Consider the following 26,103-nt stretch of genomic DNA (forward strand, 5'->3'; position numbering starts at 1 on the left):
TTGTAAATTTCATTTATCTTTTCAAATATCAGCTCTTAATTCCATTGATCTTTTCTATTGTCTTTTTAGTCTCTATGTCATTTATTTCTGTTCTGATCTTTACCTACTTTTATGAAGAGTTTTTATCATAAATGGATGTTGAATTTTGTCAAATGGTTTTTGGTATCATAGTCTTTTTATCTTTGATGTGATCATATGATTTTTGTCTTTCATTTTGTCACTGTGATGTATTATGCTGACTGATTTGCATGTATTGAACCATCCTTACATCCCTGGTATAAATTTTCACTTGACCATGGCATATGGTCCTTTTAATGCATTTTTGAATTCTTCTTGCTAATATTTTGTTAAGGATATTTGTATATGTGTTCAAGAGGTATATTAGCCTGTAATTTGTGTGTGTGTGTGTGTGTGTGTGTGTGTGTGTGTGGTGTCCTTGTCTGGTTTTTGTATCAGCATAGTTCTGGCCTCATAAAATGAATTTGGAAGTGTTTCCTTTTCCTCAATATTTTGGAAGAGCTTGAGAATGATAGATACTAAATTTTCTTTGAATGTTTGGTAGAGTTCTCCAGTGAAGCCATCTGGTCCTGGAATTTTGTTTGTTGAGAAGTTTTTGATTAATTATTAAGTTATATATCACCATAAGAAAGGCTATATATGACACACCCACAGCGAACATCATGCTCAAAAGAAAAGCTTTCACCTTTTTCTATAAGATCAGGAACAATAATATGATGCTCATTCTTGACACTTTTAGTTAACATAATATTGCAAGTCCTAGCCTGATCAATTAAGCAAGAAGAATAAATAAAAGGCCTATTACATTTAAAAGGAAAAGTAAAAATGTCACTATTTATATTAACTCATGCTGATGGCATGAATTAATATAACCAAAACCCTGAAGACTGTCCCCAAAAAACTGTTAGAATTCATTATTAAATTTAGTAAACCTGTAGGGTATAAAAATACACAAAAATCAGTTGCACTTCCATACACACTAGTAAAGAGTTATCATAAAGAGAAATTAAGAAAACAATCCCATTTACAATTGCATCAAAAAGAATAAAATACTTAAGAATAAATTTAACCAAGTAAGTGAAAGACCCAGAACACATTGCTGAAAGACATTGAAGACACACATAAGTAGAAAGCTGTCTGTGCTCATGGATTGGAAGCTTACTATTGTTAAAGTGTCTATATCACACAAAGCAATCTAAGATTAATTCAATCAACCATAATTCCAATGGTATTTTTCACAGAACTGAATAAACAATCCTAAAATTTACCTAAACTCACGAAAGACCCCGAATAACCCAACCAATCTTAAGAAAGAAGAACAAATTTAGAGGCATCATACCTTCTGATTTCCAACTATATTATAAATATATAGTAATCAAAACATAATAGTATTGATATAAACACTGAAACACAGATGAACAGAACAGAGAGCCCCAAAATAAACCTATTATATATGATCAATTAATTTATAACAAAGGAGCCAATAAAATACAATGGGGAAAAGATAGTGTCTTCTTCCCTAAGGAGTGTTAGGGACACTGGTTAGTCACACGCAAAATAATGCAACTAGACCACTATCTCACACCATACAGAAAAAAATTAAAAATGCATTAAAGAATTGAGTGTAAGATCTTAAATCATAAAACCCAGGAAAAAAATATAGGTGGTAAGCTCCTTGACGTCAGTCTCAGAGATAATTTTTTGCATCTGACTCTAAAACCAAATGTAGTAAAAACAAAAATAAACCGGTGGGATTACACCAAACTAAAAAGTTTCTGCATAGCAAAGGAAATCATTAACAAAGTGAGAAGGCAACCTACCAAATGGGAGAATATTTGCAAATCATACACCTGATAAGAGGTCAACACCAAAATATATATACATATATATAAAAAACCCATATAACTCAATAGCAAAAAAGCCAAACAATCCAACTGAAAAAATGGGCAGAGGATCTGAATAAACATTTTTCCAAAGAAATACAGATGGCCAACAGGCACATGAAAAGATGTTCAACATCACTAATCATCAGAGAAATGCAAATCAAAATCACTGTGAGATATCACCTTACTCTTGTAAGAATGGCTACTATCAAAAACATAAGGAATAACAGTGTTGGCAAGAATATGGAGAAAAGAGAACCCCTATGCACTGCTGATGGGAATATAAATTGGTACAGATACTATGGGAAACAGTATGGAGATTCTTCAAAAAATTAAAAACAGAACTACCACAGGGTCTGGAAATCCCACTTTTGGTTATTTATCCAACGAATAAGAAAATACTAATTTGAAAAGATACATGAACCCCAAAGGTCACTGCAACATTATTTACAATAGCCAACATATGCAAACTACCTGAAGTACCTATGAATGGATAAGGTAATAAATAACATGGACACACACACATACACACACAATGGAATATTTCTTAGCCATAAGAAAAAGAATAAAATTTTGCCAATTGCTACATCAATCGAACTTGAGGGCATTATGCTAAGTGAAATAAATCAGACAGAGAAAGACAAATACTGTATGATTTCACTTACACGAGGAGTCTAGAAAATAAAACAAACAAACGAGATAGAACACAACTTACAGACATACCGAACAGATGGGTGGTTGCCAGAAAAGAGGTGGTTGGAGACAGGCAAAAGTTTGAAAGGTGTCAGGAGGTATAAACAGTCAGTTACAAGTAAGTCATGGAGATATAATACATGATACAGTGACTACAGTCAATGGTACTGTATTGCACATTTGCTAAAAGAGAATAAGTCTTAATGCTATCATCACAAGAAAAAATATCTGTGACTCTGTAAGATGATGGATGGTAATTAGACTTATTGTGATGACATTTGGCAGTATGAGCAAATACGAACATTATGCTGCACACCAGAAATTAATATCAGATTATGTGTCAACTATACCTCAGTAAAAAGGCACTAATCAGATACTGCTAATGCTGACAAAAAAAGCCATCAAATATTATTCCTTGCATTATCAAGCAGAGGGTTAAGCTAAATACTATTATCTTGCATATCAAGTCTCAGCATATCTGAGTTTATATCACAGAAAGCCTCAAAACAAATCCAAACTTATGTTTTCTCTCCTATAACACCCAGAAAGATTCAGTATTAAGGTTACGTGAAACATGGAATTTGCTATACTTAAAAAGTAATAGGTTGGAGGACGAAACATGAAGAATGTAGCATGAATAAATAACCGAAGTACAAAGACCCAAGTATTCATATGAAGTACATATCTAACCTTGCCTCAATTTTTGTTCTGACTTATAAGGAGCTAATACATATATTTAACTTACCTCATTTGCTTTGGAATAACCGTCTTCTCTACTGAATTGTCTGTCTAAATTAAACAACAAAAAAAGTCATGTTAAAATGGCCAACTGAACACAATATGTTAAAACTCTGAATAGGGAGAATTCAAAAATTAAAAGATCATATTATCTGTGAACAGAAACAATTTTAATTCTTCCTTTCCAATTTAGATGTCTTTTATTCCTTTTCCTGCCTAACTGGTCTGGCTAGAACTTCTAGTACTATGCTGAATAGAAGTGACAGAAGAGAATATCCTCAGCTGACCAATAAAGTTAACTCATAAACAAAAGCTCCTTGAAGTTCCTAACAAGTACTAAAAGTATAAAGGGGTTCTGAGATTAAAAACAAAAAAAAAAAAGTTGACAACTGCTATTTTAGCTATAAATTCAGTAGAAATGCAGGCACTATGGGAATGGTACAAGAACATTCATAACAGTATTATTGGTAATAACCAGAAAACCAAGGTTTCCCAGGTGGCTCAGTGGTTCAAACAAACAAACAAACAAAAAAACCCCGCCTGCCAATGTAGGAGACAGAGGAGATGTGTGTTCGATTTTTAGGGCTGGAAAGATCCCCTGGAGAAGGAAAAGGCAACCCACTCCAGTATTCTTGCCTGGATAAAATCCCATGGACAGAGGAGCCTAGTGGGCTACACTCCATGGGGTTTTAAAGAGTTGGGCATGACTAAGCATACAACACTCAGAAAACCAGCATCACCCCAAATATCCAGAAACAATAAAGTGGATCAGTACAATGTAGTATAATCACACCACGTATGGTATTTAGCAATAAAATTGACTTAGTTTTAATTAGATGCAAAAACATAAATCTCCCAGAAATAGTTCAGCAAAAGGCAGAAATAATTAGCATTATTTCAATTACATAAAGTTTAACTATGCAGAACCAAAGTATGTTACTTACGGATGAATACTGAAGGGTAGGTAAATGTTGGGATACAATTAATATGATTACTCGTGAAGAAAACACTCCAGTTGCCTAAGCTCAGATTGCTGTCTTGTATTGCAAACCACACACCAAATATTTATGCCCTCTCTGCACTGACCTGTGACAACCTGGGCTCGGGAAATTGACATATGCTGCTACTCTGGCTACTGCTAATGCTGTGAATAGTAAACTGTTCTTTGTCTCCCATCCAGGTGTCTCATAATCTTCTACCAGTAACCATGAAATTGTAACAGGCTACTTTGTCAACTTTCAAATGCAGTCAAGTCTCAGACTTTTCAGAGTTCTTGTCACTGATTGTCAGTACAACGATGATAATAATGGTGGTGATAATCACTAATGTGCATTCATTCTCTATTGTTAAATTTACAGTACAGAACAGGAGACAGAAAAGAAATGCAAAAAAGGCAAAACGGCTCTCTGAGGAGGCCTTACAAACAGCTGACAAAAGAAGAGAAAAAAAGGCAAAGGAGAAAAGAAAAGATATACCCATTTGAATGCAGAGTTCCAAAGAATAGCAAGGAGAGAGAAGAAAGCCTTTCTCACTGATCAATGCAAAGAAATAGAGGAAAACAATAGAATGGGAAAGACTAGAGATCTTTTCAAGAAAATTAGAGATACCAAGTGAACATTTCATGCAAAAGGGGTAAAATAAAGGACAGAAATGGTAGGGACCTAACAGAAACAGAATATATTAAGAGGAGGTGACAAGAATACCCAGAAGAACTATACAAAAAAGATCCTCATGACCCAGATAACCACGATGGTGTGATCACTCACCTACAGCCACACATCCTGGAATGTGAAGTCAAGTGGGCCTTAGAAAGCATCACTACAAACAAAGCTAGTGGAGGTGATGGAATTCCAGTTGAGCTGTTTCAAATCCTGGAAGATGATGCTGTGAAAGTGCTGCACTCAATATGCCAGCAAATTTGGAGAACTCAGCAGTGGCCACAGGACTGGAAAAAGTCAGTTTTCATTCCAATCCCAAAGAAAGGCAATGCCAAAGAATGTTCAAAGTACTGCACAATTGCACTCATCTCACATGCTAGCCAAGTAATGCTCAAAATTCTTCAAGCCAGACTTCAATAGTTTGTGAACCGTGAACCTCAAGTTGTTCAAGCTGGATTTAGAAAAAGCAGAGAAACCAGAGATCAAATTGCCAATATCTGCTGGATCATGGAAAAACCAAGAGAGTTCCAGAAAAACACCTACTTCTGCTTTATTGACTACATGAAAGCCTTTGATTGTGTGGATCACAACAAACTGAAAAATTCTTAAAGAGATGGGAATACCAGACCACCTTCCTGCCTCCTAAGAAATCTGTATGCAGGTCAAGACGCAATCATTAGAACTGGATATGGGACAACAGATTGACTCCAAATCGGGAAAGCAGTACATCAAGGTATACTGTCACCCTGTTTATTTAACTTGTATGCAGAGTACATCATGCGATATGCCAGGTTTGATGAAGCACAAGCTGGAATCAAGATTGCTGGGAGATATATCAATAACCTCAGATATGCAGATGACACCACCCTTATGGCAGAAAGCAAAGAAGAACTAAAGAGCCTCTTGATGAAACTGAAAGAGGAGAGTGAAAAAGTTGGCTTAAAACTCAATATTCAGAAAACTAAGATCATGGCATTGAGTCCCATCACTTTCTGGCAAATAGATGGGGAAACAATGGAAACAGTGAGAAACTTTATTTTGGGGGGCTCCAAAATCACTGCAGATGGTGACCACACCCATGAAATTAAAAGACTCTGGCTCCTTGGAAGAAAAGCTATGACCCAACCTAGACAACATATTAAAAAGCAGAGACATTACTTTGCCAACAAAGGTCCATCCAGTCAAAGCTATGGTTTTCCAGTGGTTATGTATGGATGTGAGAGTTGGACTATAAAGAAAGCTGAGTGCTGAAGAGTTGATGCTTTTGAACTGCGGTGTTTGAGAAGATTCTTGAGAATCCCTTGGACTGCAAGGAGTCAAAAGAGTGAATCCTAAAGGAAGTCAGTCCTGAATATTCACTGCAAGGACTGACGCTGGGAAAGACTGAAGACAGGAAGAGAAGTGGAAGACAGAGGATGAGATGGTTGGATGGCATCACCGACTCAATGGACATGCGTTTGAGCAAGCTCCGGGAGTTGGTGATGGACAGGGAGGCCTGGCATGCTGCAGTCCATGGAATCTCAAAGAATTAGACATGACTTAGTGACTGAAATGAGAGGAGACAGACCCCAAACTGTGATAAATGCTATACAAGAGACTAAAAGAGCAAACAGAGAAAGTGAGAAAAACAAGGAGGGATGCGGTTTAGACATAAGGAACTCAGAAAATCTCTCTGAGGGGGTAATAATTATACTGAGATGTGAAAGTTGAGAGGATACAAGAAACATGAGAACACCCAAAGGCTGCAAGACAGGAACAGTTTTTTAGGTGTTGAAAGAAACAAAGGCCAAGCTAAAGATGAGTAGGTAAATGGCAGACAGGTATAAGAAGGTGTTAGAAAGGCATAGAGTGGGGGACCATTTGTGGAGGACCTTGTATGACTAGATTTCTTCTTTGGTGAAATAGTAAACCATGAAAAAGTATTTAAATAGTATTTACATTTAAATTTTATGAAAAGCACTAGTTACTGACTGGAGGATGTGTTAAAAGATAGTGAGAATTGAGAAAAGAAATAAATCATGAGAGGTTGCTGCAATAAATCACAAGAGATGATGGGGGTCTAGCCTGCAGTTGGAAACACTGCAAATGAAGGCACCTAAGAGGACTGTAGATATCTCAGTAAAAATGGAAAACAAACTGCTATCAAATTGCAGCTGTGCAGGTGGAGAGACAAAGAAGATGAAAGATTACTAGACTTGAGCAATTTGTGAATCCATTTACTGAAATGGGGAAGATTATTAATGGTAGGCAATTAATACAGCAGATGCTGCTGGCTCCCCACAAATATCCTTTCTCTTCCTTGTTCTTTACTAACAAAATACTAATTATATGGTGCAGCAATGAGCTCTCACACACAAAAAAGAACAAAAAAAAACACATTTCCTAGCCTTCCTTGCAATCTAAGAATACAGCATAAACTCAAAGCTGTGTACTGTGCCGTGCTAAGTCACTTCAGTCGCATTCAACTCTTTGCGACCCTGTGGACCATAGCCCACCAGGCTCCTCTGTCCATGGGATTCTCCAGGCAAGAACACTGGAATGGATTGCTTTGCCCTTCTCCAGGGGATCTTCCTGACCCAGGGATTGAACATGCATCTCTTACTTCTTCATTGGCAGACGAGTCCTTTACCACTAGTGCCACCTGGGAAGTCCAAATTCAAAGCTACCAAATATCATATAAATGGCTTTAATGTCCATACTATATTCTAAGATGTGCGTAAGCATTAAATGAAAATGCATATAAATTGCTTCATGCAGCCAGTCGCAGGCACAGAAATCATGAATGTTATTCTTGATGATATTGTTATTATTATTAACATATATTCTATACTTTTATTAATTTTTAAAACCATTTGAAAGTCTTTGGATAAGTTGTAGAGTGTCAGAATAAAGATAAAAGAATATATTTTGTATTCAGGTCTTTTTGTTGCAGGATCTATTAAACAGTTAATGGCTAGTGTAAGCAAAGTACAAAACTAACATGCTGTAGATATAGCCATATCATTTAACTTTTCTGAGTATAGGTTTTCTGTCTAAAAGATTTAAAATATAAGTAAAAATTATTTGACATATATAAAATGTCACACAGTATCATTATCAAAGGGTTTTACTCACGACTACTGTCTAGATGTATAGCTAAAAATTCCACAATGTCTTGACTACCTCTCATTGGACTTTCCAAAAAAAAAGAAAGGAAACCAATCTAGCAAACTCAGAATAAGTAGATAAAGAATAGAAGTCTAAGAAAATACATGCCTTGTCTCTCAATGTACTGTACTTGCACACTGGCGTAGGGAGGCTTTTATTTTCTTGAGGACAGAAACAGTCATTCATGCATAGAATTAAACACAGTTCCAAGCACAGAGAAAAAAATGTACACCTTAAGCTTGAGTTATAGAATATTTTATAATTCCATATTTTAGAAAAGAAAGTAGAAAAACTGGAAACACCTTTACTTCCTCTAATTATTTTTGCTGTACTTAACATAAAACAAATAGTTTAAAAAATATTTTCAAACTGTTATCAGAACTGGATGCAAAGTGTTTATTTCAGAATGTGGAAGTGAAGTGAACTGAACGTCACTCAGTCGTGTCCGATCCTGCAATCCCATGGACTATATACAGTCTGTGGAATTCTCTAGGCCAGGATACTGGAGTGGGTAGACTTTCACTTCTCCAGGGATCGAAGCCAAGTCTCCCACGCTGCAGGTGGATACTTTACCAGATGACGATATAGTTCCTTCAGATTATCTCCAATCTATAATAGTTCTCTCATGCTTTTGCTTTTCAATTTGCTGATTCCTCACCCTGGATCTAACAACTGTTTCTTTTTTTAGCTAATTTTTGCTTATTTTTCCACTTTACAACAGTTTCGACATCTTCCTTTCAAGCCTCACCAGAAACCTCCTCTTCTGGCCCCTGGTTGGCCTCCTCCCTACTCCCATAGCACCCTGGCTTTAGCTCTTTGAGAAATGTAGCCCCATTATGGGCTTCCCTGGTAGCTCAGCTGGTAAAGAATCTGCCTCCAAAGCAGGAGACCCAGTTCGATTCCTGGGTTGGGAAGATCCCCGGGAGAAGGGATAGGCTACCCACTCCAATATTCTTGGGCTTCCCTGGTGGCTCAGATGGTAAAGAATCCACCTGCAGTGCAGGAGACCTGGGTTTGATCCCTGGGTCAGGAAGATCCCCTGAAGGAGGGCATGGCAATCCACTCCAGTATCCTTGCCTGGAGAATCCCCATAGACCGAGAAGCCTGGTGGGCTAAAATCCACGAGGTCGCAAAGAGTCGGACACGAATGAGAGACTAAGCACAGCACAGCACAGCCCTATTCTCAGTCAGTTCAGTTCAGTCGCTCAGTCGTGTCCAACTCTGCGACCCCATGAACCGCAGCGCACCAGGCCTCCCTGTCTATCACCAACTCCCAGAGTTCACGCAAACTCATGTCCATAGAGTCGGTGATGCCATCCAGCCATCTCATCCTCTGTCGTCCCCTTCTCCTCCTGCCCCCAATCCCTCCCAGCATCAGAGTAAGAGATGTAAGTAAGCCCTGTTCTACCACCCTCTGCTGCTGGTGCTGCTAAGTCGCTTCAGTCGTGTCCGACTCTGGGAGACCCCATAGACGGCAGCCCACCAGGCTCCCCCGTCCCTGGGATTCTCCAGGCAAGAACACTGGAGTGGGTTGCCATTTCCTTCTCCAGTGCCTGAGAGTGAAAAGTGAAAGTGAAGTCGCTCAGTCTTGTCTGACTGTTAGCGACCCCACGGACTGCAGCCCACCACCCTCTATAAGATTGCAAACTCCCTGAGAACCAGGTGGAGCGCACGTTGTAAACAGCATCCCTTTCAGAAAAGCAGAAACATTAAAGAAGACAGATGTATTTCCTCACACACCATGCTCCCTCTCTCACATAGCGCTCACCTATTTGCGCTCTCTCTCACACACACAATCAGATGTTCGCGACATGTCAGAGATCCAGATACACTTTCACACCCAGAGAATATAAAGTTGAAGAAACTGCATAATCTACAAACCTCTGTCATCACAGAGGCGTATCTGAAGAGGCAGAATTTGAAGCCAACAAATGGATCAGCTTCTTGCTATTCCTGCAACTTCCTCTCAAGTCAATAGAATTGATTAGGCCACTTTTGTGGCCTAGAAACCAGAACTACGAAAGGTTCAGTATAGATCACTATCTCTCGCTCTCTCTAGTCGCTAAGTCATGTCCCACTCTTGCGACCCCATGTAATGTGTAGCCTACCAGGCTCCTCTGTCCATGGGATTTTCCTGGCAAGAATACTGGAGTGGGTTGCCATCTCCTTCTCCAGGGGAGCTTCGAGACCCAGGAATCGAACCCAGGTCTCCTGAATTGCAGGTACATTCTTTACTGACTGAGCTATGAGGGAAGCCCTATTGATCACTATGGAGAATCATAAAATATGAGTCAAAATTTATGCCAGCCCAAAGACAGCTTTGAGTTTTCACTGAAAGCACATTACTAATACACACTCAGTGAACCCAGAACCCAAAAATAGCCCTTGGATTTACCAAATGGTCTTCTCAGTTTACATTTCTTCCAGGAGTATAAAATAACATAAACATAAATACGGCCACATACAAAAAAAAAAAAAAAAAACCAACGAATATTTCAAATCAGAACTTGCTAACAATGTTGATCAGTCAATAAGTCAGTTTTAGCAACATTGACATTTTACTAGCAGCATTTCTTTAGATAACAATTTAATGTTCTATTACACATTGCCCTTATAATTTCACTTTAAAAATTATTAATTGTGGGAAAACAGTTAATTGGAGATCACTGAGTGTTTCTATGTTCAACTGTAAAGAAAATAAACAGAAAACATAACAAATCCTAGAAAAATCTATTATGTCTGAAAGGCACAGTGTAAATATTCTCTCTCCAAGGAGAAAGTTTATCACATGTAAATCAATTGTTTAACTTTCTCTTCAAAGATGATTTAGAAAATATGTAATATACAGATTCAGGCTTACCTATATTGGGGAATTTACTCTAAGAAATCCATTTTATATTAAAACACAAGAATAAAAGTAGCTCTTAAAAATTCATGCTGTGGGGGACTTCCCTGGTGGTAGTTGTATTTCCCTCTGTATTTAATTATTTTTGTTTAAAAAGGGAGGAGTTGCTTCAAGTGATACCATCAATAAAATGGAAAGAGAACCCACAAATAGAAGAATATATTTGCAAGCCATATACACTGAATATATAAAGACTTCTTACACCACAATAATTAAAAGGCAACTAATTTTTTTTAAACAGGCAAAGGATTTGAATAGACATTTCTTCCAATGAAGATACATGAATAATTAATAAGCACTGAAACAGATACTCAACACTTTTGGTCACTGAGAAAATGTAAATCAAAATCACATTGAGACAGCACTTCACACCCACTAGGGTTGCTATAAATAAAAAAGACAGACAATCACACATGTTAGTGAAGACGTGGAGTAATTGGGGTCACTATATACTACTTGTGAAAATATGAAAATGAGGCAGAAAACAGTTCAGCAATTTCTCAAAATGCTCAATATACAGCCACCATATTATTCAGTAATTCCAATACTAGGTATATACCCAAGAAAAATACAAACGTATTTTCATACAAAATCTTGCAATAAATGGTCATAGCAGCATCATTCACAGTAGTCAAGGAAGTGGAAACAATTCAAATGTCCACCAATCGATAAACAGATAAAGTATGAATACAGCTGCAATGGAATATGATTTGACAATAAAAAGGAATCATGCAATGATACAAGTGATAGCATGCATGAAATTCAAAAACACATGCTAAGAGGAAGAAACCAGTTATAAAAGATCACATATTATATGAGTCTGTTTTACCAGAAGTTCAGAATTGGTAAACCTAGAGACAGTAAATAGATTAGAGGCTGCCTAGGGCTGGGGGTACCTGAGGTGGGGAGGGGGTGAAGGGGGAGTGACAGCTAAGAGGTTTCTATTTGGGGTAATGAAAATGTTCCAAAATTAGATTATGGTGATGATGGCAAAATTGTAAATATACTAAAATTGGAACTGTACCTTTAAAGTGGGTGATTCTTATTGTATTTAAATTATATCTCAAGCTGTTAAGGGGAGAAGGAGGATGCATAATAAAATAAGGCATTTTATTTCTTTGGTGTCTTTGAAGACTAAATAGTATGACTTCTTAGATCATTTATCACTTTACAAAAAAACACCCCACCGCTTCCATGTTCAGATCCAACACTTAACAAGACATGAAAGTAAAGTGTCATTGAGAGAAGTGAATATCATCGAAGGCCCTGGAGACAGACCTAGGAAAATATGTGCATTTTCAGGAAATGTGTACTAAAACAGAACCACAGAACATGGGTCCGGGACGGCCACAAGGGGAGTTTCCAGAGGTTGGCCCTGTCTCTGTCCCATCCTGTCCCAGAGGGCTTGATATTTTCCTGGACCCACACCTGTTTAGCTTCTGGCTGGTTCCTGGGGCCTCTGGCATGGTTCCTGGGGCCTCTGGCATGGCTCCAGAGGAAAGCCCAAGTATCACGGGTAGGGGGAGATGGAAAAGCCCGGAGCAAACGATGGACAAATATTTTTCCAAAGACACTAAAAATTCAATAAAACCTTGTGAAACAGCAGCGTCCCCACGTGCATAGGAATCTCAAACTGATGGACCTTAGGGTTCGGTCTGCTCCTCCCATAATTAACAAGGATATCAAAGCTGGAGCAGTAATTGGCAAATAGAAACAGGCAACAGGACTCGAGGGCCCACACTGGGAACTGCTGTCATGCGCCCTAAGCTTGGGCTCTCCCCTTGGTAGGAGGCTCCTTCTTTCCTCTGCCCAAGTTCAGAGGCCGGGGAACCTCGGTTCACTCGCCCATGCTCACCCACCCGGGCAGGGACCGTGCGCCTGGCGGGCGCTGTCTCGCGCGGGGCGCAGCGCATCCACGAACGACCCTGGGATCCAGGCGGCGGCGCCGCCAACGTCCCCCCGGGGTCCCCGCGCCACGCAAGCCGGCTCCCACCTTGATGCACCATCTCCAGGACGTCTGGGTCGCCCATCTTTGCCAGCTCGTTGATGACGCTGCCCGAGGCGGAGACGATCGACCACTGCGACGACTTGCGAAATTTGGCCTGGAGGTTGAATCTGACGGTGTGCCGCTGTGGCGGGATCAAGAGGTCCTCTTTGTAAGCGTCGATCGTCTTGGGTTCCTCCGGTCTCGGGGGCGTCAGCTTCTTATCCTGCCGGTACTTCCACTTGCTCGGGTTCTTGATGTTCAGCTTCAGCGCCCTCTCCCGGTAGCGCCTCTTGGACCGCTCTGAGAACATCTCCCGGATCGTGCCGGCATGAAAGCTTCCCGGCTTCCCCCAGTGCTCTCGGTTCTGGCCCTCCCGCGGCTCTCCCCGCCTCTCTCCCCTCCCCGCCCGCTCTCCGCCCCTCGACCCGCTGGGCTGCGGGCTACCAGGCTCCCACTCGCTCCCGCCCCCTGCCTCACTCGGCCCGGGCTCCTCCGCCTCCCGTTCCTCTTCCGGGCCCGCGGCCGCCTCCCGGCCCTCTTGGTCCGGCAGTTCGCTTCTCAACTGGCCTCGCTGGTCCCATCCCACCGGGTTGGCGCCCGTCCCGGGCTCCTGGTTCTCCTGGGCTGCCGCCTCCCCTCTCTCCGAACCAATCTCTGTTGCCAGCCGATGGGCGAACTGCGCCCTCAGCCTGTCGGTCTGGTCCTCGTCCATCTATCTGCCCGGCCCTCCGCCTAGAATGGGCGGCACTCGGAGAGAACCCCCTTCCCGGTTGAAGAGTTATTTTTTGTCGGGTGAGAAAAAACCTGCCTTCCTTAAGGGGCTCCCACCGCTTAAAAGGCCCGCGCGTGGCCAGTTCTGCGAGATTCTAGCAGCCCCTCCTTCCGGAATCCTGCGGAGGGTTATTTGCAGCTGGTAGCAGCAACACGGTTGGTGGTGGTTTAGTATCTAATCGTGTCCGACTCTTACTACCCCATAGGCTTCTCGGTCCATGGGATTTCCAGGCAAGAATACTGGAGTAGGTTGCCATGCCCTTCTCCAGGGGATTTTCCCCATCCAGGAATCAAACCCAGGTTTCCTGCATTTCAGAGGGAATCCCATCTCGCACAGTTGGTGGAAAGTCAAGTTTGTCCAAAATTCGAATTCAGCCTCTGCCCCTTAGAAGTTAGATGACATTGGTCAAGTTTCTTCAGGAGACATTGGCTTGTTTCTTCAAGAGAACCATTATTAGGACCCAAATTGGGGACTTGTGAGGGGCACATTGTACAGTGCGGCTGTAATGAGTTAAGAATTCAGATGCTCTCCAGACGAAGCCCTTTTGCACTGAGCCCTGCTCCATCTCAGAGTTTCTTAGTGGCTTGAGCATTTCGACCTCAAGCAGAGTGAATGGTCACACTCTTCACAGGTTCCTCTGAATTGATTTATGTCTTTGAGACCTTAACAACTACCAGCTCCCCAATAATTGGGAGATAAAAATCACTGTCTAAAAGAGGAAAAATAGATAAGTGGTGATGAACTAAGGGTGAGGTAGAGGTCTGGGCTGAGGGTCTTGAGAGCGCTAAGGAGGGAGTGACTGAGTTTGGGGCAGGTATGGGCAGATTTAAGAATAAGGAGAACATAACCAAGGAAGACTTGATCTTTTTGAATTGTCATGTTACTATTTTTTTCCCCCTTCTATTGACATTTTTTAGCCTAGAAGTATCTTTTACAGATGAGAAAATAGGCTTGAGAGAAGTGTTTTGGTGAAGTCCATGGTTAACTGTGGAACTGGAAATCATCTCTTTTTTTCCTATGCCTTGCTATCTGTTCTCTATTTCAGACTATAGGCAATTGCTTACTTGATGTGTTTTGGAATGGTGTTTGAAATGTTATTTGTCAAGCAAGTGTATACTCCTCGGTTCTGTCTTGTCACAACAAAGATTTGGAGTGATGGGCATTAAAGCCCTCAGCATGTCACAGCTCTCGGGTCTTGGACAGACCATGTTATAGCTCTCAGATCTCGAATGGACTGTGTGATAGCTCTTAGACAAATCAGTGTCACAGCTCCGTATTACAACTCTATTTTATTTAGATAATAACAGGAAAATCCATCTTTGAGGCGTGAGGGTGTGTCGACCCAAAGACCCGAAGAGAAGAGCGCCCCAGTGCGGGGGTGGGGGGGTGGGGGGGTGGGGTAGGGGGGGGGGAGCTAGCTTTGGCTCCTCTTTTTGTATGTCCCACCCTACCCCCCCATCCCCCCCCCCGCCCCCCGCCTGTCCTACGTAAATTGGGCCAGCCAGGAGTGTTGTTTGTTTTACCAGAAGTCCTCACTCCCCTCGGACCTTCCTTTGTTCTATATTTGCGGGCTTTTGTCTTCCTTATCTTTTAGACACCACCATTCTGGACTCCTTTTCCCTATTCTAACTACCTAACAGTATTCATAAGTTATGCCGTGGACTTACATGTAATTATAATAAATTGGTAGTTATCTGACAAGTGTTGGTATTTACGTCTTGATTAATCATTGTTTGAGTCTAATAAACTATTTACCCTCTGATTTGTTTTGTGTTCTTCCCATATACTAGGTACTCTGCTAAGTGCTGTAGATATTGTGATTTAACACATGGTACAGATTTTGCTTTATGTAGATTAAATAAAAATAAAAACAAAATAATTATTCTATAATTTTATAGAATTGTATACTTAATATTTCTTGATTCTGCACTGTATTTGAAGTGACACGTGAAAAAGATATTTAACGATGATTTTGTGCAAAATTGAATATTTTGATGCTGATTTTGCTGATATTCATCCCCTCTAAGCCTTGGTAACAAAAAAGTTGGATCTTTCTTGTGTTCTTTTGATAAAGGTATGTATTTTCTCCATAATGCCTGAGATCTTGAAACATTTTCTCTGTATTTGTATCACTGAAATACTTTATTTTGCTTATCCATTCATAATTTTAGGATCTGTCAGTTTCTTCCATTGCTACACCCTGCCTCTTTAAACTCAATCTTCAACCATCTATTTCCAGAATTATGTTATGAATAATGAATATATATTCTTTTAATGTAATTGGTTACACAGTTAAGTGTTGTATTGAGACCAGAAAGTTATCTTTTTTAGCCCTCCAAATTATTTCAGCCTTTGTTTCAGCGTTATTGCATCATTTGGTACTGCCTTTTAATTTTAATTAGCCTTTTGTGTCCTATCCTAAGGGAGGTATGCAAGTGTTTAAATGACAATAGAAACACAGCTGTAAATATAAAAATTGTGATACTTTGGGTGCTAAACTGTCAAATGATTGCTTAAAATACTTGTTTGCCAGCTGGTAAGTAGGCTTCCCTGGTGACTTGGTGGTAAAGAATCTGCATGCCAATGCAGGAGACATGGGTTTGATCTATGGGCTAGGAAGATCCCCTGGAGAAGGAAATGGGAGTCTTCTCCAGTATTCTGGGAAATCTCATAGACCGGGGAGCCTGGTGGGCTCCATGGGGTCTGTAAAAGTGCCTGACACGACTTAGCAACTAAACAACAATAACTAGTAAGTCAAAGTATGGATTCTTTGTAGAAAAGACCCTTTATGAGTGTCAGTATATAATACATGCCAGCCTGGGCTGTGTGAAAGTTAAATGTATAAAAATGAGCAACAACCTGCATGTGAATATTCTTTTTTATTCTAGCAGCCTTGTTAAATAGATGGGTTTAAGGCTAAAGAGGACAAGTTCATGAGCTACACTCTGGAAACCAGGAAGGATTTTGGAAAGTCATGCAATGAATTCTTCTCCCTGTTGGTATTTAAGGCAAAGATATGGTGCCTCCAGTCTGTGGTCTGGATCAGTCTGCTTTCTTGGTATCCATGTGCCAAGGTTTCAACTTCTATAGTAAGTGTTCTCCTTTTGGGCTACATGGCATTCATTTATTTTTTAACTCCTAAAATTTTTAAGTGATGCTACTTAGCAGCAGCAGTGGTAAAGAACCAGACTACCAGTGTAGGAGACCTAAGAGACATGAGTTCGATCCCTGGGTTGGGACGATCCCCTGGAGGAGGGCATGGCAACCCACTCCAGTATTCTTGTCTGGAGAATTCCATGGCCAGAGGAGCCTGGCAGTCCATAGAGTCACAAAAGAGTCGGGTATGACTGAGGCGACTTGGCACACAGCACACAAAAATTTTATTTAGTCCATATATTTTCAACATCATTACAATCCACATAAAATGGCCTGCTCTCAGGTATGAATCTTTGAATCAGGAGTCGAAAGACCTGCATCTCTCTCTCTGTCCCTTATGAGCTAAAGGGCATGATGACCTTGAACAGGTGATTCTGCATCCCTCCTTCCTTGCCTGTGACTATTAAGGATCTTAACCTGTTCCACCCATCTCCCAAAGTTGTAAAAGTCAAACAAATCATATCCATGAAAGGACTTTGGAAACAGTAAAAATGTAACAAGCATGAGAAAGTTTTATTGACTGGCAGAGGTAGTTATAGATTTAACAGTAGGTACTAGTTGAGGGGTGTTGTTTCCTCCACCCAACAAAAATGCCATTTCAACCATTTCTCTGGGATTTGCAGGCATTTTCTGACTCTACACAGATTCCTCACCACTAAGCACTGGTGTCAGTGGGGGGCTCAAGTCTCCTTATTTGTAATATTTAAATACTGCAATATTTGTTTCTTTGAATCCTGATTATTTAGGTCCTAGACTTTTTCAGTGAACTCTAGCCCTATCTACTAGGACTGCCTACCATCTGGCATTCTTCCCTTTCCTAGAAAAACTCACTTTACAGGTTGGCCTCTGGGGCTATTATGATCAGCAGAAACACCAGTACAATTTTGAGTACTCACATGCAACCTTACCATTTACCAATGTAAAGACTCAGGGTGGCATGTCTACTGTGCCATATAACTAGAAAGATGCAGTTGGTTCCCAGTCTAGAGAGATGGGGAACTGTCTCAGCAAAAGATGAGAAACAAAATGTTTTCATCTCTCTCATGACTGCTTGCAACAGCCCCTGAGATCATAAATGATGCCCTTCTTCTTGCTGTCTGCAATGCCTTTTTTTTTTCATCAGAGGATAATTGCTTTACAATGTTGTGTTAGTCTCTGCTGTACTAACAGCATGCATCAGCTGTAAGTATTCTCATGTATCTTCTCCCCCTTGAGCCTCCCTCCTACTCACCGCCCCTGCCACTGTCCAGCTTCTCTAGGTCATCAGAGAGCACCAAGCTTAGCTCTGCCAGTGACTTTCTATCACATGTAAGGGGAAATCTAACCACCTTTCCTACCAGGAGGACTGCAGCACTATCCTTACATGATCTAGGCCTAGTTCCCACCTCTGCTATCATGTTCTAGCCTTGCCGTCTTGCTGTTCCGCAAACTGAATAAGACTTTTCCCATCATTTCCCAAGCACTTTGTACTCACTGTTCTCTTCTCCATAAAGCTCTTTACACAGATATTTGATGGTTCACTCTCTTCCATCATTTTTCTATCTGAATGAAGAATTTGCTGACCACCCTGAGTCAATAACCTCACATTACTATCCTCTTAGCCCAAAGTTTTTCTTTAGAGCTGGTCTCTTTCTGACTTTGTAACATTTAATTTCGTGTGCATATTTATTTTTGTATAAGCTCCCTGGAGGCTGAGGTTTTCTGTTTTCTTTTCTCATATATCAATGGCACTTAGAATGGCATAGAAAGGTTCTCATAAATATTTGTTGAATGAATGATTTGTCAAAGGTTTATCATCACATTTCCTATTCCTTGAGTCACTAGTTGTCTTCTTCATTGCCCCTCACTTTCCTGCATCTGGGAGAATAATTGGATTACACGTTTGCAGTGGCTTGTGGCTCAATGCTATTCTAAGAAATAATTTTCTAATTTTGAAAAAAAAAACACCTCTAAAATTTACATAAAGAAACAACTAGAATCAGCAGAGATAGAGACAATAGTCAGGACTTTGCCTCACTATCTGAGCACCAATCTCTTGGCTGCTCTTTGAAAATAGAGTAGACCTTTGGCAAGCAGTGGTGGCAGCCACAAGGGAAGCCAGAGAATACTGGAGTGGGTAGCCTATTCCCTCTCCAATAGATCTGCCCAATATAGGAATCAAACCGCAGTCTCCTGAATTGCAGGCACTTTCTTTACCAACTGAGCTATCAGGGAAGCTCAAGAAGAAAGCAAAGACCCATTTGTGCTCTAGTGCTGCTGAGTTCCTGTATTAACAAGTATCCTTTGGTGTAAAGCAATCACATCTTCTTGTTTAAATGCCAGATGCTTAGGATTGTAATTTGTCTTTGGCATATACATACACAGGAGATGAAAAATCAAATGAACCCATATGGTCTACACTGGCTGCATCAAATAAAAATCTGGATCTTGGACCTTGAATGGGGATACCTATATTACTATATTTCCCTTTCCTCTTTCACAGATAAAGTTTTCCATCAGGACACCTACACCCACGGGCTCTACATTCTCTTTACCATCATATCTGTTTAGAACCTCGTCATGCCAATGGAAGAAATCGTTTCCTGAAAGGTTATCCTCCATTGCCTTCTATCAGCCATTATATCCAGCATGTCTTTCCATATCTTCACAATGGACCTGTGCCACTCTGAGTCTCCATCCATAACTCTGACTCTCTAACTCTTCTGGAAACATGATATGCAAGAAAGAGCAGTGTAGTAATATATCCAAAGCATGTTAATTAATACATAAATAACAGTGGCTATTATATTACTAATCACCTGCTTGAGATAATCCTGATGACTTTGAAATAAGTGGTAGAGTTGGGAAGTTGAATTAGTTTACAGTCAGACATTCTGGATCAGGCAGACCTGTCCAAGTATGAAGTGACTGCGTAGCCTTTAGCTAGTGGGTTAACCTCTCTAATCCTTAATTTCCTCATCTCTATAATAGAAACAATCATATCCACCCAACAGTGTGGTTATGGGAAATAATAATGCTAAGTCCTTGGCACAAAGTATTCATTAAAAGGATGTCAGTTTTCATCTTTCTTTTGTACTTTCAACGATTTCCTTGAAATCGAAAGATGAACTTCTTTCGGCAAATTCTCCCTTGTTATTCTCATTTACTCTTTTTTTTCCCATTAACTATCTCTTCTTTGAGGCTCCTACTCAAATATCCAGCTCCACACCAAGTGCTCATTGGAAAGTTCTAAAGTCTTAAGTCACTTGTATGTTTTAATATTAGTCATCTAATTTGAATAAGTACCAGGCTAAATCAATCTTTCTCCAAACTAATTCAACTTCCCAACTCTACCACTTATTTCAAAGTCATCAGGATTATCTCAAGCAGGTGATTAGTAATTATAATAGCCACTGTTATTCATGTAAGTATTAATTAATGTGCTTTGGGTATATTACTACACTGATTCCTCATGATGATGTGAGGTAGGCATTTATCATCAGACATCTCTGTGTGTATTGCTCAGCTTGGCTCACCTTTTCTTTTAATTAAGGTATAATATTTATTAGTAATTATATTAACAATTAAAATCATTAATTTTAAGTGTGCAGTTAGATAACTTTATGACATAAATAGTTATGTAACAATCACCACATTCACAAACCAGAACACTTGCCAAAACTGTTCCACACATTTGAAGTCAATTCCTGTATCCAATCCACTGGCCTCTGACAATTACTGATATTCTATCACAATTTTGCGGCTCACCTTTTTATTCCAGTTTTTACTATAGCAGTTAGTTATGCATATGTGTAGTTTGAAAGAATCTTACTTTGACTCTACGGAGTATCTCATCCTTTCTGCCCTGGTGTTTCTCCACCGCCATGAAGTAGGTTTCCTCCACTGCACACTATTCTGACACACACGCAAACCTTTAAGTAGGAGAATGTTAACACAACATAAGGCAACTCTGACCGACTGGAAATGAAGGATAAATACTCCCCTTTTCCATTGTCCTTGGAGAGGCAATTCTGAGGTGCATTTAACATAACGCTTCAAGGGTTCTTCAGAGGGATCTACCTCCATTTGCCCTTGGATTGCCTTGTCTTCCTTTCATGTTTGTTCATGTTTGACTCTTCCCAGTCTTCCTTAAGGTCATTTCCCAGAAAAACCTTCCTGTATAGAAGTCTTACCTTGGGCTCTCCTCTTAGGGGAAACCCAAGTGAAGACAGAATTATTATTTTTATCCCTGTTTAAAAAATATTTTGTAAACTAAGGCTTAAAAAGGTTATCAGTCCACAACTGTATAGCTGTTAACAGAGCAAGCGCTTGGACCCAGAATAGCTTGATTCCACAATTTGTGTTCTTAATCACCACATAGCTTTTCAAGGTGGAAACTAAACTCAACTTAGATTCTGTGCAGTATTTTCATAATGTACATCTAAATTGCCAGCTTTCTGATATTTAGTCTTTTGAAATATCTCACTCTGCAGTTACTGAAAGTGATCTCACCCAGCTGGAAGTCACACTGGGTAATTTCCTACTGCTTTCACTTTATAGCCTCCCTTTTTGCTTACTATGCAGGCTGATAGTTGATTTTCTTTCTTCTCATCAGGCTATATTGTTCATGGTTGAGCGTGTTGGCTCTGAGCCCTGATGAAACTGATCTCAAATCTTAGCTGTCTCAGTCCTTAACCAAGTGATATTTGATGAGATTCTTAACCTCTCTGAGCCACAGTTTCTTTATTTATAAAATGGATAAAATAATTCCTAACTGACAAGATTGTTTTGGTTCAATAAATATAATAATGCATATGTTTTCACTTGTTCAAATATTAAACCATGGGATGCCATCTTCACTTTATTGCCTTTGCTATTATTGGCATTGAGTTGATTTTAAGTGGTAAAGTTTTGAAAAGCTGGAGCCTTTTATTGTTAAATACATATTCATTCCAGGATTTCCCTGGTGGTTCAGTTAAGACTCAGTGCCTCCACTGCTGGGGGCACTGGCTTGTTGTTGTTGGGGAACCAAGATCCCACATGCCACACAGCACTGTCAAAAAATTTTAAAAAGTAAAATATATATATATATATATATATATACACTCATGCCTTTAATTTCTAGGAACGAATTTATCTTTATTAGTCTAATATTTTTATAATATATGAAGCAACCAAACAATTTCTGAATTTTGAAATCATGTGTGTCATGCATAAAAATGTCAATACAAATATTGCTTGAAGTAATGGAAGGAATCCTGAAGACCCAGCAGACTCGCATTATTGACTAAAATGCTCCATCTTGTACCATTCAGATGATCTTCAGTGCTGTGGCAATGAAATAAAAGCTTCCAAGAAACAGTAATTTCCCATTAAAAGATGATTTAATGCTTGGATTTAAATATGCTGTCCTCCAATTCATATTTCCTAAAATAAATGACAACCCCAATTGAAATTTTAAAGGAGTCCTTAAAACTTGGGTTAAATAGAAAACCAAACTTGACTGAAATACAGGAGCTTCTAGTTAGTGAAAGCATACAATTTTGTACACTGACATTTGTCAAGCCTTTTATAAAATATGTTTGTGCAAACTTTGTCTATTTTCAAAGTACCTAATTTGGTTACAATTTCAACCATAAGTACAAAGAAAATGTAATTAAAGTGTGTCCCTCCCTCAACGGTTACATCTGGCATTTTATGTACCTAATTAAATCCTCTTTCTAGTACTCCACCCAATGGCTACGTGGTTATAACCAGAGGCATAAGAAGCATCAAGAATATATTTGACTGTCCCCAAATCACAAGCAAGCTTGTAACTGAGCCTGCTGTGGTTTGTAATTTCATGTTTTAAGGAGAAAGTTCTTAATCACATTCTTTATTTAGTTCCCCCAAGCTAGATACTTATTTGTAGTTGCAAGCAGTCACTCCCACCCTGCTTGATTACATACCTGCTGTACATTAAAGGGAGGACTCTATCCCAAAATTGCCAGAAAAGTCATCTTCAAAGACAAAGAAATGGGAGTCTGTAAAAGAAAAACAGGCGGCTTCAAAAGTTAACTGATCAATATCTGCTCTACTGAGGTCAGAGAAGTTCCTGGAGATTTACCCCAGAGCAGAGGGGCACTCTGAACAGATTTTATATCTGTGATTATTTCATTATTTGTTGACTGATTTCACCTCTGATTCCACAGGGACTCAGACTGTGTCACTTACTCATCACTGCATCCACCAGGGGCAAGCATAGGGCTTGACATATGAATATTCAGATGAACTGATACCCAAATGAATCTCCTTCATTGGTTTCCTCTCTGTCCTTTCTTTCATGAGGATTTTTTCTTGCTAACTAGACCATAGTCATCTGAGAGCAAAGACTGTATCTTATATTTCTCGAAAATCCTTTCCAATAGTATTCTATTCAAATCAGTGTCCATACCTGTAGGATGTTAAGCTGTGAACTTGAGAAAGGAAAGGAAAGGTAAGGAAGCAAGAATGAGAGTAAACAGTCATGATGATTTATGCACGGCACATCTCTGAATAGACATTGAATTACATGCAAATCCCAAATTTGATCTATAAACTCTATATTAATTTCATATGGCTTCACCCAGCTAATGGAAAGTGAGAAAAACTGAGAAACCAAGGAAAAAACTCGAGGCATTTGGGTAGGCAAACTGAAGTCTAAAGTATAGCTCTGTTACTTACCAGTTTTAAAATCTTGCACAAACTTCCAATTCTTGTTGGATTTCAGTTCCCTCAGTTGTGTTGGGTCTATGTCTTTTTTTGGAGGGTTGTTGTGGAGATTAGGTGAGTGGAGAATTTAAGACTCTAACCTATTTTTTTTTTTTAAACAGAAACCTATTACAGACCAATAAAAGTATCTCCTCTCCCCAGTCATTTTGTGTAAGTATTGTAACATCTCTGTAACTTAATCTGCTTATCTGAAAAACAGGGGAAACAGATAAAGGGGTTAAATATGAGTCAGAGTTCACGATCATAAACACTATACTATAATTTTAAGTTAGTTCCTAATTAGTTTTTATAATAGCTTTTAACTCAACTCATTTAAAAATTAACAGTCTTTCATACAATATTATATGGCACTTATATAGGACATAGACAGAAAAAAGGATATGTGTGTGATGTGTGTGTGTGTTTGAGAGAGAAATAGAAGGTAAAGTTTTCTGTGTCTGGGCTTGGTTCACCTGTTTTTTTCTTCTCAGTGTGTGATGAGTGGCTATTATGTGTCACCCTTCATAAAGCTTTGTGTGCCTAACCTTCATTTGGTTAAGCATAACGTGTTTATCTCTGAGTCAGAGCTCACATATCTGCTCAAACTACAGGCTTAGCTGTTTTGAATAAAAGAAGGTTAATAGTAAAAGAACAGGTATCATTTTCTTCATATTTAGGGATCTTTGGTGGCTCAGAGGTTAAAGCGTCTGTCTGCAGTGCAGGAGACCTGGGTTCAATCCCTGGGTCGGGAAGATCCCCTGGAGAAGGAAATGGTAACCTGCTCCAGTATTCTTGCCTGGAGAATCCCATGGACGGAGGAGCCTGTTTGGGTACAGTCCATGGAGTCGCAAAGAGTCGGACACGACTGAGCGACTTCACTCACTTCACTTCACTTCAATCATTTTATTCAACTAATTTTAGTTCTGACTCTGGTCTAAGGACTTTATATATCGTTTAATCTAATACCTCATACAATATGCACTCTTCTCCCTCTTCTTCTCATGAGGAAACTGTGGTGCAAAGGGTTTCAGTAACTTGCCCTTGGTTACACAAAAGGCAAGTGCTAAAGCCAGGATTTACATGGAGGTAGATAAGCTCGGGATGGAGAAGGCAATGGCACCTCACTCCAGTACTCTTGCCTGGAAAATCCCATGGATGGAGGAGCCTGGTAGGCTGCAGTCCATGAGGTCGCTAAGAGTCGGACACGACTGAGTGACTTCACTTTCACTTTTCACATTCATGCATTGGAGAAGGAAATGGCAACCCACTCCAGTATTCTTGCCTGGAGAATCCCAGGGACAGGGGAGCCTGGTGGGCTGCCTTCCATGGGGTCACCCAGAGTCAGACACGACTGAAGCGACTTAGCAGCAGCAGCAGATAAGCTCGGGAGATTATGCTCTTCCTCTCTGCACTTTTTGGCTTCCTAATGGTTTACTAACTTCATATATTACAGCTGAAAAGTCTTACTACCTAGCACATGTGTTACAGCAAAAGTGATTACCAATTCGTATTATGTAAATGACCGTGGAGGATGCCCTGAGAAAAATAACTCTCTGACTGCCTGTCATTGCAGCAATAAAGTTTCATTTATTTGCATCACAAGTTTCCTCCTTTAAGATGTATGAAGGTTGAACTGGGGCCAGGAAGGAGAGAAACGAATCCCAAGGGCATTGAAGAACTACTCAGAGCGCATGACTAGATTTGGTGCCTCAGTGAGAGAAAGAGGGGACAGAAAGGAGCTTCCCTGTTAGGTGAACTGTCATCACCATAAGGCCCTGTTTGTGAACAAGAAAACTGAACATCAGAGAGGTTAAGGACTTGCCCATGGTCACAAAGCTGGTCAGTAGCACAGCATGGGTTGGAAACTGTGTCTAACTAAGCCCATGTTCAAGTACTATTTCCTCCAATACCCTTCTAAGGAAGAGGAGAAACGGGGGAAGTGGTGTATCTAGGGACTTAAAAGGTGAAACAAGAGTTTAGAGAAAAACCTCTTTCTAAGTTTCTAAGGATGACCTGTTCTTCAACTGTTTTTTTTCTACTCTTTTATGAATTCATATCAACTTATTATCCCTTATATTCTGCTCTACTCACTGTGTTGATTACCTGTGTTGTACAATGTACTATGGTGGTGGTTTAGTCGCTAAGTCACGTCCGACTCTCACGACCCCATGGACTGTAGCCTGCTGGTCTGTGGGATTCTCCAGGCCAGAATACTGGAGTAGGTTGTATGTGGGATGCCCTCCTCCAGGCGATCTTCCCAACCCAGGGATCAAACCTGGGTCTCCTGTGTTGCAGGCACAATATACTGTGCTTGCTGCTATATATGTATGCAGTTGGCAGTGTGGAGTAGGGGTTGGGTGGAGAGATTTTTTTTTCCCTAAATCAAGAAGTTTATGATCTGGATAGAGAAATAATATGCATATGTTTTCCTAGATAAC

General features: G+C 40.0%; 1 protein-coding gene and 1 long non-coding RNA gene across 2 annotated transcripts in view; one reads left to right on the forward strand and one right to left on the reverse strand.

Annotated features, from left to right (window-relative positions):
- Nucleotides 1–13,410, reverse strand: part of ANO5 (anoctamin 5) — a 98,912-nt gene extending 85,502 nt beyond the window's left edge. The window contains exons 1-2 of the mRNA XM_040255648.1: nucleotides 13,036–13,410; nucleotides 3,340–3,383 (exon numbers count right to left, since the gene is read on the reverse strand). Coding sequence (XP_040111582.1) covers nucleotides 3,340–3,383; nucleotides 13,036–13,339 — 348 coding nt within the window. The 5' untranslated portion in view covers nucleotides 13,340–13,410. The remainder of the gene's footprint in view (nucleotides 1–3,339; nucleotides 3,384–13,035) is intronic.
- On the forward strand, nucleotides 13,110–22,015 carry LOC120874297. Its single transcript, XR_005723628.1, has 3 exons — nucleotides 13,110–13,198; nucleotides 16,690–16,890; nucleotides 19,440–22,015. It is a non-coding gene; the product is annotated as an uncharacterized LOC120874297 (long non-coding RNA).
- The last annotated feature ends 4,088 nt before the right edge of the window (nucleotides 22,016–26,103 follow it).

The sequence above is a fragment of the Oryx dammah genome, unplaced genomic scaffold (assembly GCF_014754425.2).
Source record: "Oryx dammah isolate SB20612 unplaced genomic scaffold, SCBI_Odam_1.1 HiC_scaffold_15, whole genome shotgun sequence".
Classification (NCBI taxonomy): domain Eukaryota; kingdom Metazoa; phylum Chordata; class Mammalia; order Artiodactyla; family Bovidae; genus Oryx; species Oryx dammah.